The sequence below is a fragment of the Cherax quadricarinatus genome, chromosome 7, assembly GCF_038502225.1.
Source record: "Cherax quadricarinatus isolate ZL_2023a chromosome 7, ASM3850222v1, whole genome shotgun sequence".
Lineage (NCBI taxonomy): Eukaryota > Metazoa > Arthropoda > Malacostraca > Decapoda > Parastacidae > Cherax > Cherax quadricarinatus.
The window spans coordinates 4,119,907-4,134,103 of record NC_091298.1 but is presented as its reverse complement, the minus strand read 5'-3'; the positions used below and the strand labels follow the sequence as shown (position 1 = coordinate 4,134,103).

The 14,197-nt window shown below is 42.3% G+C and overlaps 1 protein-coding gene across 10 annotated transcripts in view; it reads left to right on the top strand.

Annotated features, from left to right (window-relative positions):
• LOC128686781 (protein prune homolog 2) overlaps positions 1-14,197 on the top strand; it is a 123,345-nt gene that overhangs the window by 86,612 nt on the left and 22,536 nt on the right. For 9 of the 10 annotated variants that reach the window (XR_008406700.2, XM_053773838.2, XM_053773839.2 and 6 more), the window contains 2 exons: positions 8,036-8,148; positions 11,031-11,129. Coding sequence is in view for 9 of the 10 variants with exons in the window: in XM_053773838.2 (XP_053629813.1) it covers positions 8,036-8,148; positions 11,031-11,129 (212 nt within the window). In the remaining variant the exon portion in view is untranslated. Of the gene's footprint in view, positions 1-8,035; positions 8,149-11,030; positions 11,134-14,197 lie in introns of those variants that run through there. The other variant, XM_070082232.1, reaches the window with a different exon arrangement.

Here is a 14,197-nt window from a genome sequence, read left to right as displayed (position 1 = left end):
CGGAGCGAAGACGACGACGGAGGTAAATTCTGCGTGCTCGTTGATAAAGTGGGCAGTCCAACAGAATGTGGCTGATTGATAATGGAGCCTGGCAATTCTCACAGAGAGGAGCAGGGCACCTCTCCATGAGATATCCATGAGTAAGACGAGTATGGCCAATGCGAAGACGGGAGAGAGTAGTCTCCCAACCTCGACACTGGTGATAAGAAGACGGCCAGTAACCCATACTCGGTTTAATGGATTGAAGTTTGTTACCGAGCATAGTAGACCAATGTTGTTGCCAACGGTTGTGAAGGTGGGAAGATATTGCAGCAAAATAGTCCATAAATGGAATACCTCTATATGAAACTGGTAGGTCAAGTACTGCTGACCGCGCAGCAGTGTCTGCCTGTTCATTGCCCTGTACGTCAACATGACCAGGGACCCAACAAAAAACAATATCTTTATGCTTGGTAAAGATGCGGCGTAGCCAAAGTTGGATACGGAGGACTAAGGGGTGAGGTGTATCAAATTTCTGTATAGCCTGTAAAGCGCTAAGGGAGTCTGAGGCAACCACAAATGATGACACAGGCATAGATGCAATACGGATAAGTGCTGCAAGGATGGCATACAATTCAGCAGTAAAAATACTAGCCGAAGATAGTAAATGCCCTCGTACGACGCTGTCCGGAAACACTGCTGCGAATCCTACGCTGTCAGAAGACTTAGAGCCATCTGTGTACACAGCAATGGCATGAGAATGAGAGTGGAAGTGGTCAAGAAAAAGAGAGCGGGAAGCGACCATAGACAGTTGGGCTTTCGAGCAAGGGAGAGAGAAAGAACAGACTCGAACAGCTGGAACTTCCCAGGGGGGTAGGGAAAAGTGAGATGCTACATGAACATAGAAAGGTGGTAATTGAAGAGAAGACAAGAGCGAATGAGGGCGAAGAGAGAAGGGACGGAGTAAACAGGGGCGGCGAACAAATAAAGAATGTCTACTAATATCAGTGACCATTCTATAAATGGAAGGATTGCAGAGATCATGAGAGCGTACATAGTAGCGAAGGCAATGGGCATCATGGCGATCGGATAAGGATGGAACGTTCGCTTCTGCACAGAGGCTCTCAACAGGGGAAGAGCAAAAAGCACCAAAGCATAAACGTAATCCTTGGTGATGAATGGGGTTAAGGCTAGAGAGAGTAGCAGGAGATGCCGCTGAATAAATCTGGTCACCATAATCAAGTTTCGATAAAATGAGGGTGGAATGTAGGCGAAGGAGGGTTCGACGATCAGCTCCCCATGAAAGATGAGAAAGGGTTTTAAGAAGGTTCAGCCGGCTGTGACAAGTTGCCTTCAGAGAGGTAATGTGAGGTTTCCAGGATAACCTACAGTCAAAGAGGAGGCCCATAAACTTGACTGTATCACGTTCAGGGATACGGGAGCCATAGAGGTACAAAGGATGTTCGGAGATGACAGGGCGTCGAGTGAAAGTAATTTGGTGGGTTTTAGTGCTGGAAAATTTAAACCCGTGTGTGGTGGCCCAATTGGAAATACGGTCGACCGCATGCTGGAGAGAAACTGTAATGAGGTGACAGTCAGCGCCTGCACAGGCAATAGCGAAGTCATCAACATAGAGTGATGACCAAATATTTGATGGAAGACTAGAGGCCAAATCATTAATAGCAAGGAGAAAAAGTGTTGTGCTCAGAACACATCCCTGGGGGACACCTTCAGCTTGGATAAAGTCCGGGGAGAGCACATTATTAACCTGAACACGGAAATGTCTATCAGTTAAAAAGTTCTTAAGGAAGGATGGTAGATTGCCTTGGAGGCCTAAGGAGTGGGCTTGGGCCAAAATATTATACCTCCAAGTTGTGTCATATGCCTTCTCAAGATCAAAAAATATGGCAATAACTGAGTGGTTATTCGCAAAGGCATTATGAACATACGTATCCAAGCGTAGTAAGGGGTCTGTGGTAGAACGTCCCTTACGAAAGAAATATTGACGAGTGGAGAGACTATTGTGTGTCTCTAAATACCACACTAAACATCTATTTACCAGGCGTTCCATCACTTTGCAAACTGCACTGGTAAGAGCAATGGGATGATAGTGGGAGGCTTCATGTCCCGTAGTGCCTGGTTTGCGGAAAGGGAGAACAATGGCAGATTTCCACAGCTGTGGAAGAACTCCTTGTGACCAAATAAGATTGAAAAGGCATAATAGGACTGCAAGGGCTGACTGATGTAAATGTTGTAGCATACGAATATGAATGTCGTCGGGCCCAGCTGCCGATGATCAGCAAGCTGAGAGTGTTGCCTCCAGTTCTTGAAGTGTAAAAGGCACATTATACTGTTCTTCTCTGAGAGAAGAAAAGTCCAAGGGTGCTAACTCTCTGGCAGACTTTGAGGAAAGAAACGAGGGGCATAGATGGAGCCCCTGAGAAATACGGACCAGATGATTGCCAATTTCATTGGCAACATCTAGTGGGTTTGCTATATCAACACCGGCAACCCGCAGAACAGGAGCCGGGTCAGGAGAATATTTACCACTCAGTTTTCGTACTTTTTTCCAGACTGCACTCATAGAGGAAGCAGAGGTGATGGTGGAGACATAATCTCGCCAGCAAGTGCGTTTAGCGTCATGGATGACACGGCGAGCGATCACACGCTTCTGCTTAAAATCAAGAAGTCTCTCCGTGGTTCTATTGTACCGGTACCTGCCCCATGCAGCTCGTTTCAAACGTACTGCACGAGCACAAGCAGGAGACCACCAAGGCACGCATTTCTGAGAATGCCTGCCTGGGTTATAGAATGAGAAGCTGCGGTTAAAACGGAGGACGAGAAGAGGTGTAAAAGCTCATCAATGGAGGATGAAGAAGGAACCTCACTAAACACAGTTAGTTATGAGTAAAGGTTCCAATTTGCCTGATCAAATTGCCAGCGTGGGATACGAAGAGGTGGTGAATATGAAGGGGAAGTAAGAATGATTGGGAAATGATCACTGTCATGTAAATCCGGGAGAACAGACCAGGTGAAGTCTAAGGAAGAGCAGACTGAGAGATCGATGCAAGAGAGAGTGTGAGTCCGAGGATCAAAATGGGTGTGAGTACCTGTATTTAAAACATGGAGGGGGTGGGTGGCAAGAAAGCCCTCTGTCTAACTGAATGCCACGGGAATCACAGTGAGACCCCCCCCAGAGGAAATGATGGGCATTAAAATCGCCAAGTAACAGAATCGGTGGTGGTAATGACGAAACAAGAAAGGCAATATCCGGAATAGATAATGCCCGAGAAGGAGAGAGATATAAAGAACAGAGCGTATACCACCTATGCAAGTGGATACGGGCTGCTGTGTAATGCAGCGAAGTACTAACAAATAGCGATGGTACTGAATATCAGTGTGTAGAAGAAGGGCACTTTCATTAAAGGTCCCATCAGGAAAAGGATCTGAAGAATACAATAAATTATAGCCTGAGATGGGAGAGATAACAGCAGAGTGTAATTTTGGTTCCTGTAAGCAAACACCAACAGTGGAAAACTGGGAGAGTAACATCTGAAGCTCACCCTGATTACCCCTGAGGCTGCGTATATTCCACTGTAAATAGGCCATGATTGGCAATGATAAAGGTACTTGAAATCCGCAGGTAAGGGTTCCTACGGACTAGAGGGGTTAGTAAAGTCCACATGCGGAGGCAGCGGAAAACGTTCAAGCAGCGAAGGAACGGTGCGCTGTGAAGAAACGAGTTGCGCAGATGGAGGAGAGGAGAGAGAAGGAACAGAGGGTGGATCAGTGTCCATTGATGGTTTGGTCTCTGCAATATATTCAGAGATTGCTTCAAGTGTTTCAGAATTCAGAGATGTCGTATGGGAGACAATATTGGAGATGGTAGGGGGAGGATGAGTAAAGATTGGAACTGTAATGGACTGTACCAAGGTAGGGGGGGGGCGAAAGGGTGGAGGGAACTGGAGAAGAAGCATGGAAGGGGACAGAAGAGGCAGAAATCTGGGAGGTGGCAGAAGAGGAAGAAACTTGGGAGGGAACAGGGGAGGTAGGTATAGTACGAGGAGGAGGGTGAACCTCTACACTTGTAACAGAGCCAGTGAGAGGGGAAGAACCCAGTACAGAGACAGGGAAGGTAAAATGAGGAGGTGGAAGGAGGGGTTAAAGGACCTTTTTTTGACTTCTGAGAAATAGAGGGATGTTTGGGAGGAGGTGTCGTACGAGGTCTCGTCGATACTGAGGCTTGTGAGGGAGAACACGAAGAAGCGAGAACAGACTGAGGCGTTGAAGTAGGGACGTCTGAGCCTAGGACAGCAAAAGAATTAGATACAGGAGTGACTATGGGAGAGGTAACCACAGAGGAGGCTGCAGAAGATGGGACCCCAGAAGTGGGGGGACATTTTGAAACACGGGAATAAGAAACACGAGGTAGTTTCCCTTGGAGGCGGAGATGAGAAACTGCCATGGCATAAGGGAGACTTTCTGCCTCTTTGAGGTAATGGATTTCCCACTCATTTAAGTAGACTTGGCAACGGCGAGAGTACGAAGGGTGAGCCTCATGACAATTAAGGCAAGAGGGAAGTCGATTGCAAGACGTATTAGAATGGTCATCGGCACCACAGACTGGGCATTCTGCTATGGATCTGCAATATTTCGCTGGATGGCCAAATCGCCAGCAATTTCTACACTGTTGCGGTGTAGGGATCACCTTTCGAACTTGTAACCGATGTCCTGCTACATAAACTGAGGATGGGAGTTCACGGCTGTCAAAAGTTAAACAAGCCACATTGCTAGGGTATCTTCTCCGCCCGCGGGCAGGAAGAACATAAGTGTCTACCTTGAGGATTGGGAGATCTTGGAGTTCCAGCTGTTCAAGAATGTCATTGCCACATGTCTGGAAATTTTGTTGAACTATGGTATGGGGCAGAATGACGGTACCACTACAAAAATTGAGGGAATGATGTTTTTCAATAGTGACAGGAACAGTATCTCTGTGGGAAAGAAGAGAAAGATCATGAGCTTGGGTAGCATTCTGTACAGTGATGATGCACGTACCGCTCTTAAGAGCATGAAAAGAAATATCTTTACCAACATGGCGTAGGAGTGCCTTGCCAATACTGTGGTTGGAAAGATAGGCGGTAGAGGAAGTCGGTCGTAAAGTGAAGAATTTAGTCCATTGTGCAGTCTGAAACTGAGCGTGGAAAGGGAGTGCAGGACGTGTCGATCTTTTCTGAGAAGAACGAGAAGGTGGAGAAGTATCATCAGCAGGTAATTGTCATTGGCGTTTAGGCGTGGGACCAGAGATGGTCCGATGTGGAACGGGCCGGCGATTCGAAAATTGCAGCACCGTAGAGGGAGAGGCCGGAAGCATAGTCAAACGAGAGCGGAGGTCAGATAAATCAAAGGAGTCAGTCAAAACCTCAGTACCTGAAGCGGGTGAGGAAACAGCACCAGCAAGAGGTACAGAGGCATGAGGAGTGTCCAAAGAGTGGTCCAAAGACGAGGCGGGGTCAGAACGGGGTGCGGTATCAAGAAGGGGCCTGGGGGTACCAGGTTCATGGACTGGGGCTGCCATGGTTAGGTTACCTCTTTCTTTTTGTTTTTAAGAAAAAAAAAGAAAGAAGAAAATAAAATAAAAATAAAAAAAGAATAAAAAAAAGGGGGGGACCTGGGAGGGATAGTTTCTAGGAGGAATGAAAGGGCCAGAAATCTCCCTCCGCGCCCAAGAGGACCTCAGCACCGCAAGTAGGGTAGATGCAGCATGGTACCCGTGCCACACCCTACCCATCATGCCAGTAAACCAGCAATCCGGGATAGCAACCTCACATCTGCTGAGCTACCTCGGTGGACAAAAGAGAGGGCGGCCGGATATCCGCCACAAAGCATACCTCCTTCGGCCACCACCCCCGGAATCCAAAAGGTGGCTTCCAGAGATACACCCGTCGCCCGAAAGACACCCAAAGCCACTCTCCGGGATACCGGAGAGGGATCGGGACATCCCCAGGCAGTCCAGATTCCACGGCAAACTACACCACCGCCAAGAACCTCAATGGAATGGGATGGACCCCGGTACCCTTTCCCCTACCTAGGAACTAGTGTGCCTGTGGGAAAAATCCCAAAGGCCAAAAAGAGGAAGGGCAAAAGGGAGGGGTGGGGAGGGGGAGGAGGAAAGGGAAAAGGGGAGGATGGGATAGGGAAGGGGAAATTGGGGGGTAATTAGGTTCGGTCTGAGGAAGGAGACCGACGGGTCTAATTCCTCAGACCAAGAGCCTCTTCACCACGCCAAGGAGCCCCCCTTGAAGAGGCTCAATCGATAGAATAGAAATAATACTAGTGAAATAGCTAAGAATTTGGTTGACTGGAATAATGTAATTGGCCTAAAATGGGAGTCAAAGTCGGCAAAATCACCGGTTCGTAAATATCACTGACACATCAAAATTCGCGAGAGCATAATTTCGTCAATTTTCCATCAAATTTCGTACTTTTTGTTTTATTACCTTTACAAAAAGAATCTCTACCATTTCATAAGAAAAAATAAAAAATTTTTGTTTTGAAAATTCTTGGACACTGGGGCACCACTTCAGATTTGGGCCTTGGACCCTGAAGGGGTTAAAATGATAGAAGGAAAAGTGGTAATCAACATCTAATTAAATACTCTGTCAGTATCACTACAAAGTATTGAAATTACTGTAATAGGTATAACGAGGAACTATTTGAATTACCCTTATCAAGTATCACTATGAAATGTTCATGTTATATATAGTATGATGAATGTTATATGGTCTTTTGTTACTCATATCAGTGCAGTATCATTATGAAGGATGAGATACTGTATATACATTATTATAAATAAATGACAACAGTACTCCCTCACTTTGAGTAGCTTCTTTCAGAACAAATTAAAATTTGGATTACAGTGGAACCTCGGTTTTCGTATGCCCTAGTCTGTATGTAAAACTATAGTTATTCTCTATAAAATGTATTTTTTGTTAATATTTCCCATAAAAAATAATGTGAATCCAATTAATCCATTCCAGACACCTAAAAATATTAACAAAAAATACATTTTATAGAGAATAACTATAGTTTTGAATACAGACTAGGGCATATGAAAACCGAGGTTCCACTGTATCTATTTTTTTTACACCAATGATGAGGTTCAAAAATAGTATGACAGTGAGAAAAATCACATGTACTTATTGTCTATGAATAGATCTCATAGTTTTAAATCATGCTCATTGTCTTTGGCTGTTGGTGAAATGTGTGATTATGATACCCCAATTTGATAATTTGTTTATTTTACATAAGACCTGGACATTGTTTGCAATTTAATTTATAAGTACATTAAGCAACAGTGTTTTGGTTCATCCTGGACCAGATCACATATGTAGTGACTTGACAATGGTCCGGGAAGGACTGAAATGTCATCATAAGATTCCTCTTGTAAATGTGGGTTGTTTGTGAATTCTTCCAGTCATTGTATTGAAACTTTTTATTCCTTAGTTTACCTGCTGTCCAGAAAACATCCTTTTTTATTCAGACCTCATCCACTGTCATAATATACCATGTATTATTGTAAAAATCATTCTTGTACCTTGGCTAGGTTTAAATAGAAGTTAGTGTATTTTGGTTATAAATACTCCTTGCATTTGGCTAAGAATGACTAAAAGTAGCCATTCATTTTATTTTTATAGTAAGCTTTTCTTTTAAACTAAATTGATCAAATTTTACCACTTAAGCTTATTGATATCATTTTAAATACATATTTATAAGATACTCCATGGGGAAGTGAACAGAATTCTTCCTCCATGAGCCATGCATGTTGTAAGAGGCAACTGAAATACCGGGAACAAGGGGCTAGTAACCCCTTCTCCTGCATACATTACTAAATTTAAAAAGAGAAATTTTCGTTTGTCTTTTTAGGTCACCCTGCTTTTGTGGGATATGGCATTGCAGATGTAATTTGTAACAAATTTCTCCAGGAAGATTTTCAGCAATATTCTGTTTTAAATTTTGAAAGAGGCTTGCAGTATTAATTTTTATTTGTACTTTACAGCGATGTTATCAGATGATTGATCGACGGTTACGTAAAAACCTACAGGGCCTCTACTTAGTTCATCCAACATTCTGGGTTAAGACAGTAGTAGTAATGACAAGACCATTTGTCAGGTGAGAATATTGTATGTTTTCACTGTGTATTTGGTGACTGTATAATGTAATTATATGTGATCCTTCTTTAAGCAGAGCTTTCAATCTTGGCTTATAAACCAATAATTGTTCCACTCCGTATTTATACACCCTCTTTGCCATCCTTAATAAATGCTCTAACCTCCTCAACAACCCCTCCTTAGCCCTCTGAATTATACCCTCATTGATCTCACACTATTCTCTTTTCTATGTTCTGAATTCCCTACACAATATTTACATCACACATTGCTCTCAAACATGATATTTGCACTGCTTCTAGCATTCTTCTCGCTACATAATTCAAACCCATGCCTCACACCCATATTTAAGTGTTGGTATCACTAGACTGGTACATTCTCTTTTTTTGGCTCTATAGATAAATTTTCTTTCCCCATATGTGTCTACACACTATATACCTTATTTTCCCTTATCTATTCTGTGCTTCACCTCATCTTTCCTTGACCCATACAACCAGTTCCTCCATACCCCCTCCCTCCAAGTCTTAGATTCAATCTTTCATTGCCTAGACTTTGTTATTCTCATCACCTTGCTTTTTTCTTTTGTTGTTTCAATGTCCTTCTTATACGTACCCTTCCAAAATCGTCCACCAATCTTTGCAACTTATCTTCAGAATCTCCAAAAAGAATCAAATCTCACCAACACTATCCTTCACTTCTTTTTAACCCCATTTATAAATATGTTAAACAACTATGGGAATTGACACAGTTACTTTTTGCTGATGATACTGTGCTTATGGGAGATTCTAAAGAAAAATTGCAAAGGTTAGTGGATGAGTTTGGGAATGTGTGTAAAGGTAGAAAGTTGAAAGTGAACATAGAAAAGAGTAAGGTGATGAGGGTATCAAATGATTTAGATAAAGAAAAATTGGATATCAAATTGGGGAGGAGGAGTATGGAAGAAGTGAATGTTTTCAGATACTTGGGAGTTGACGTGTCGGCAGATGGATTTATGAAGGATGAGGTTAATCATAGAATTGATGAGGGAAAAAAGGTGAGTGGTGCACTGAGGTATATGTGGAGTCAAAAAACGTTATCTATGGAGGCAAAGAAGGGAATGTATGAAAGTATAGTAGTACCAACACTCTTATATGGGTGTGAAGCTTGGGTGGTAAATGCAGCAGCGAGGAGACGGTTGGAGGCAGTGGAGATGTCCTGTTTAAGGGCAATGTGTGGTGTAAATATTATGCAGAAAATTTGGAGTGTGGAAATTAGGAAAAGGTGTGGAGTTAATAAAAGTATTAGTCAGAGGGCAGAAGAGGGGTCGTTGAGGTGGTTTGGTCATTTAGAGAGAATGGATCAAAGTAGAATGACATGGAAAGCATATAAATCTATAGGGGAAGGAAGGCGGGGTAGGGGTCGTCCTCGAAAGGGTTGGAGAGAGGGGGTAAAGGAGGTTTTGTGGGCAAGGGGCTTGGACTTCCAGCAAGCGTGCGTGAGCGTGTTAGATAGGAGTGAATGGAGACGAATGGTACTTGGGACCTGACGATCTGTTGGAGTGTGAGCAGGGTAATATTTAGTGAAGGGATTCAGGGAAACTGGTTATTTTCATATATAGTCGGACTTGAGTCCTGGAAATGGGAAGTACAATGCCTGCACTTTAAAGGAGGGGTTTGGGATATTGGCAGTTTGGGGGGATATGTTGTGTATCTTTATATGTGTATGCTTCTAAACTGTTGTATTCTGAGCACCTCTGCAAAAACAGTGATAATGTGTGAGTGTGGTGAAAGTGTTGAATGATGATGAAAGTAATTTCTTTTTGGGGATTTTCTTTCTTTTTTGGGTCACCCTGCCTCGGTGGGAGACGGCCGACTTGTTGAAAAAAAAAAAAAAACTATGGTTACAGTCCATATTCCTGTCTAAGTCCTGCATTAGGTGGGAAAAGTCCTCCCTTTCTCATACATTCCCTAACTAGAGCCTCTGTCTGCATAAAAATTTTACTGCTTGTAGAAACCTATCACCTCCATACATTTGCAACATTTATGACATTGCTCTTTTATCCATCCTACATGTCTTTTCTAAATTCATAAATGCCATAAACAGCTTCCTACCCTCATCTAAGTGTTGTTCATTTATATGCTTCAGTGTGAACACTTGTTTAACACATCCTCTACCCTTCCTAAATCCTGCCTTACCCTGAACTCTGTCAGTAATAATTCTACCATTCACTTTACCTAATATACTGAACAGACGGCTTCTTCTTCTTTCAACACACTGGCCATGTCCCACTGAGGCAGGGTGGCCCAAAAGGAAAAACAAAAGTTTCTCCTTTTACATTTAGTAATATATACAGGAGAAGGGGTTACTAGCCTCTTATAATTCTTGAATTCTATCTTGTCTCTTTTTTCCCTGACATGAGGGAACTATGCATGCTCTCTGCTAATCCTTAAGTACCCTCTTTTCTTTTATGAATGTATTGAACAAATACTACTCCAACTGCTCCAACATTGTTCCCACCTGTTTTTGACGTTTCTGTGTTACTCACATCTGTCCCAGCTGCTTAACCCACTGAACCATTAAAAAAGTACTTTCTATTACTGATGGATTTTAAACACAACAATTGTGGTTGTACTTGTTCAAAAGGAACATGCAGGTGATGTTTTCAGTGTATTTTCAGTAATCTGATCTTAGTAATAAAGAATAATATTGTATGTATACAATACTTATATAAACAAGTACAGTAAATACTGCTTCTGAATTTGTGTTATGTGCTTATATACACATGAATAGTGTCTAGTATACAGTATGTAGATGCAGTATGTGCACATACACTAAGTCAGTGTATATTGTGCTTTGTCCATCTTATAAGAAAAAACATTCTGATTACATTTTTTCTTTAATTTGCAGTGCAAAGTTTGCTCGAAAGCTAAGATTTGTGAATAACTTAAAGGAATTGTCCGGTCTCATCCCCATGGATCAAGTGTGCATTCCTGACCGTGTCAAACAGTGAGTTCAAATTTTGAATTCTTATCAGTTCACAGTATTGTTAAGAAATAACTTTTTTGACAAAAAATCTAAATACAGATAGTATAAAAATAGCACTCATAGAATAAAACAGTGAGTAGCTGCTATGAAGCTCAGATACACTTACATTTCCCTAGGAATAAGTGAGCACGTGTGATGTGTTCACTGGACTCTTGTTGTCAGGTCATAGACCAGCCTTACCTATGCAACATTGCATTTTCTTACAGCACTGGGCACACTACTTGTAATTGATTAATGGTTATAACACCTCATCTGTGTGTCTATAAACGGGTCTAGGGTCTTGGGATAATATAACAAATGCTTTATAAGACAGTGAGTGTGAAGGTTTGTCAGTGCTAGACGCCTTCACTTGCTATACTAGAACATCCCCTTGATTCTAAGAATTGGATTTGTTCTTCCTTTCCTTGGATTGAGCCTGATTGCTTCCCATTTTCCCAGACGCTGTATGACCCTATGGGTTGAAGCACTTTCCCCTAAATGTAAAAATAATAATGTACTAGGACATACAGATACATACCCCAATCTAAGTTTTGCTACTGTACTCTCCTAAGAGAAAAAGGGTAATAGGTTCTTAATGTATTATATTATAATTATTATTGCCTGGTTTTGTTATGTGTTAATTAGCATTAGGTGCAGTAGTTTTGAGTCCTAGTTCTAGTTTGCTTGCAATGCCTTTTATAATTGGGATTGTCAAAAAATGCATATAGATATGTAATCCAAACACTGTAACAACACACTGTAATTTTTGAGGGGGATAATGAATTTGATTTATTGATTTATGGAGGAAGTACTAAAGTATTTAACATGTAACTATTTTTATACTAACTATTAAATACCAATTCATTCTGTATATGAATTTTGTGTTTATTATTATTATAATAGGTCATTGAGTGCAGTGGATAGTGCAGAGGTAGAGGGTAGCAAGAGATTGAGGTAGAAAGGGCTGTAAGGAGTACTAGAGGCATCATCATCAGAGTTTGTGCAATAAATCAGTTGTTGTCAAAAGTCAACAGAGTCTGGGTTAAAGGACGGTCCATCAGCAAGAAGGGAAGGTAAAGTAAGGGCAGTAGAGTGATGCCGATGTTGGAGGTAAATTCTGCGTGCTCATTGATAGAGTGGACAGTCCAAGAGAACATGGCTAACAGAAACTGGAACCTGACAATTCTCAGAGTGGAACAGGGCACCTCTCCATGAGATACCCTTAGTAAGACGAGTGTGGCCGATGCAAAGAAGGGAGAGAGTAGTCTCCCAACCTCAACAATGATGACAAGAAGACAGCCAGAAACCTATACTTGGTTTAATGTAATGTAATTTGTTATGTAGCAGATTAGACCAATGTTGTTGCCAATGGGTGCAAAGGTGGGTAGTAGTTACAGCAAAATAGTCTGTGAATGGAACACCTCTATATGAAACTGGGAGGTCATGTACTGCTGACCGCACAGCAGTGTCTGCCTGTTCATTGCCCTGTACATCAACATGACTGGGGACCCAACAAAAAAATATTTGTGCTTGCTACAGATACGGCGTAATCAAAGTTGGATACAAAGAACCAGGGAATGAGGTGTATCAAATTTTCTTATAGCCTGTAAAGTACTAAGGGAGTCCAAAATGACCACAAATGGTGACACAGGCATAGATGCAACATGGATAAGTGCTACAAGAAAGGCATACAATTCAGCTGTAAAAATGCTAGCTGAGGATAATAAATGTCCTCACACAATGCTGTCCGGAAACACTGCTGCAAATCCGACACTGTCAGAAGACGTGGAACCATCGGTATACACTGCGATGGCATGAGAATGAGATCAGAAGTGGTTAAGAAAAAAGCGAGAAGCCACCGTAGGCAGGTGGGCTTAGACGCATGGCAGTGGGAAAGAACAGACACGAACTGTCGAAACTTCCCAAGGGGGTGGGGAAAAGTGAGATGCTACATGAACATAGAAAGGTGGTAACTGAAGAGAAGACAGAGCGAATGTAGGGAAAGAGAAAAGGGACGGAGTAAACAGGGGCGACGAACAAATAGATAATGTCTATTAACATAGTGACTATCCCATATATGGAAGGATTGCGGAGGTCATGAGAGCGAACATAATAGTGAAGGCAGTGAGCATCACAGCTATCAGTCAAGGATGGAATATTCGCCTCTGCATAGAGGCTCTCAACTGGTGAAGAGTGAGAAGCACCGAGGCATAAACGTAATCCCTGGTGATGGATGGGATTAAGGCTAGAAGGAGTTGCAGGAGAGGCTGCTGAATATATCTGGTCAAAATAATCAAGTCTCAATAAAATTAGGGGTGAATGTAGTCAAAAGAAAGTTCTACGATCAGCCCCACATGAAAGATGAGCGGGGGCTTTGAGGAGGTTCAGCCGGCTATGACAAGTTGCCTTCAGAGAGGTAATGTGAGGATTCCAGGATAACCGACAGTCAAACAGAAGGCTGAGTAACCTGACCGTATCACGTTCTGGGATACGCGAGCCATATAGGTATAGTGGATGATCAGAGACGACAGAACGTCTAGTAAAAGTAATTATGTTGGTGAGTTTTAGTACTAGAAAATTTAAACCCATGAGTAGTGGCCCAATTGGAAACACAGTTGACTGCATGCTGGAGAGAAACTGCAGTGAGGTGACAGTCAGCACCTTCACAAGCTATAGCATAGTCATCAACATATAGTGATGACCAAATATTAGATGGAAGAATAGATACCAGATCATTTATAGCAAGGAGAAAAAGTGTTGTGCTCAGAACACATCCCTGGGGGACACCTTCAGCTTGGACAAAGTCCAGGGAAAGCATATTACTAACCCAAACACGGAACTGTCTCTCATTATAATCAAAGAACGTTCTAAACCGACAAGGGTCATACAGCGCTATAGGACAGAAAATAATGCTGGGGCTATAAACAGCTAGGTGGAGAGGGGATCAGAGATGAGGGGAGAAAAGGGTTGGAAGGGACACTAAGGGCTGTGTCAAAGCTCGTATAGTAATAATAATAATAATAATAAATTTATTTTGACATGATACATGG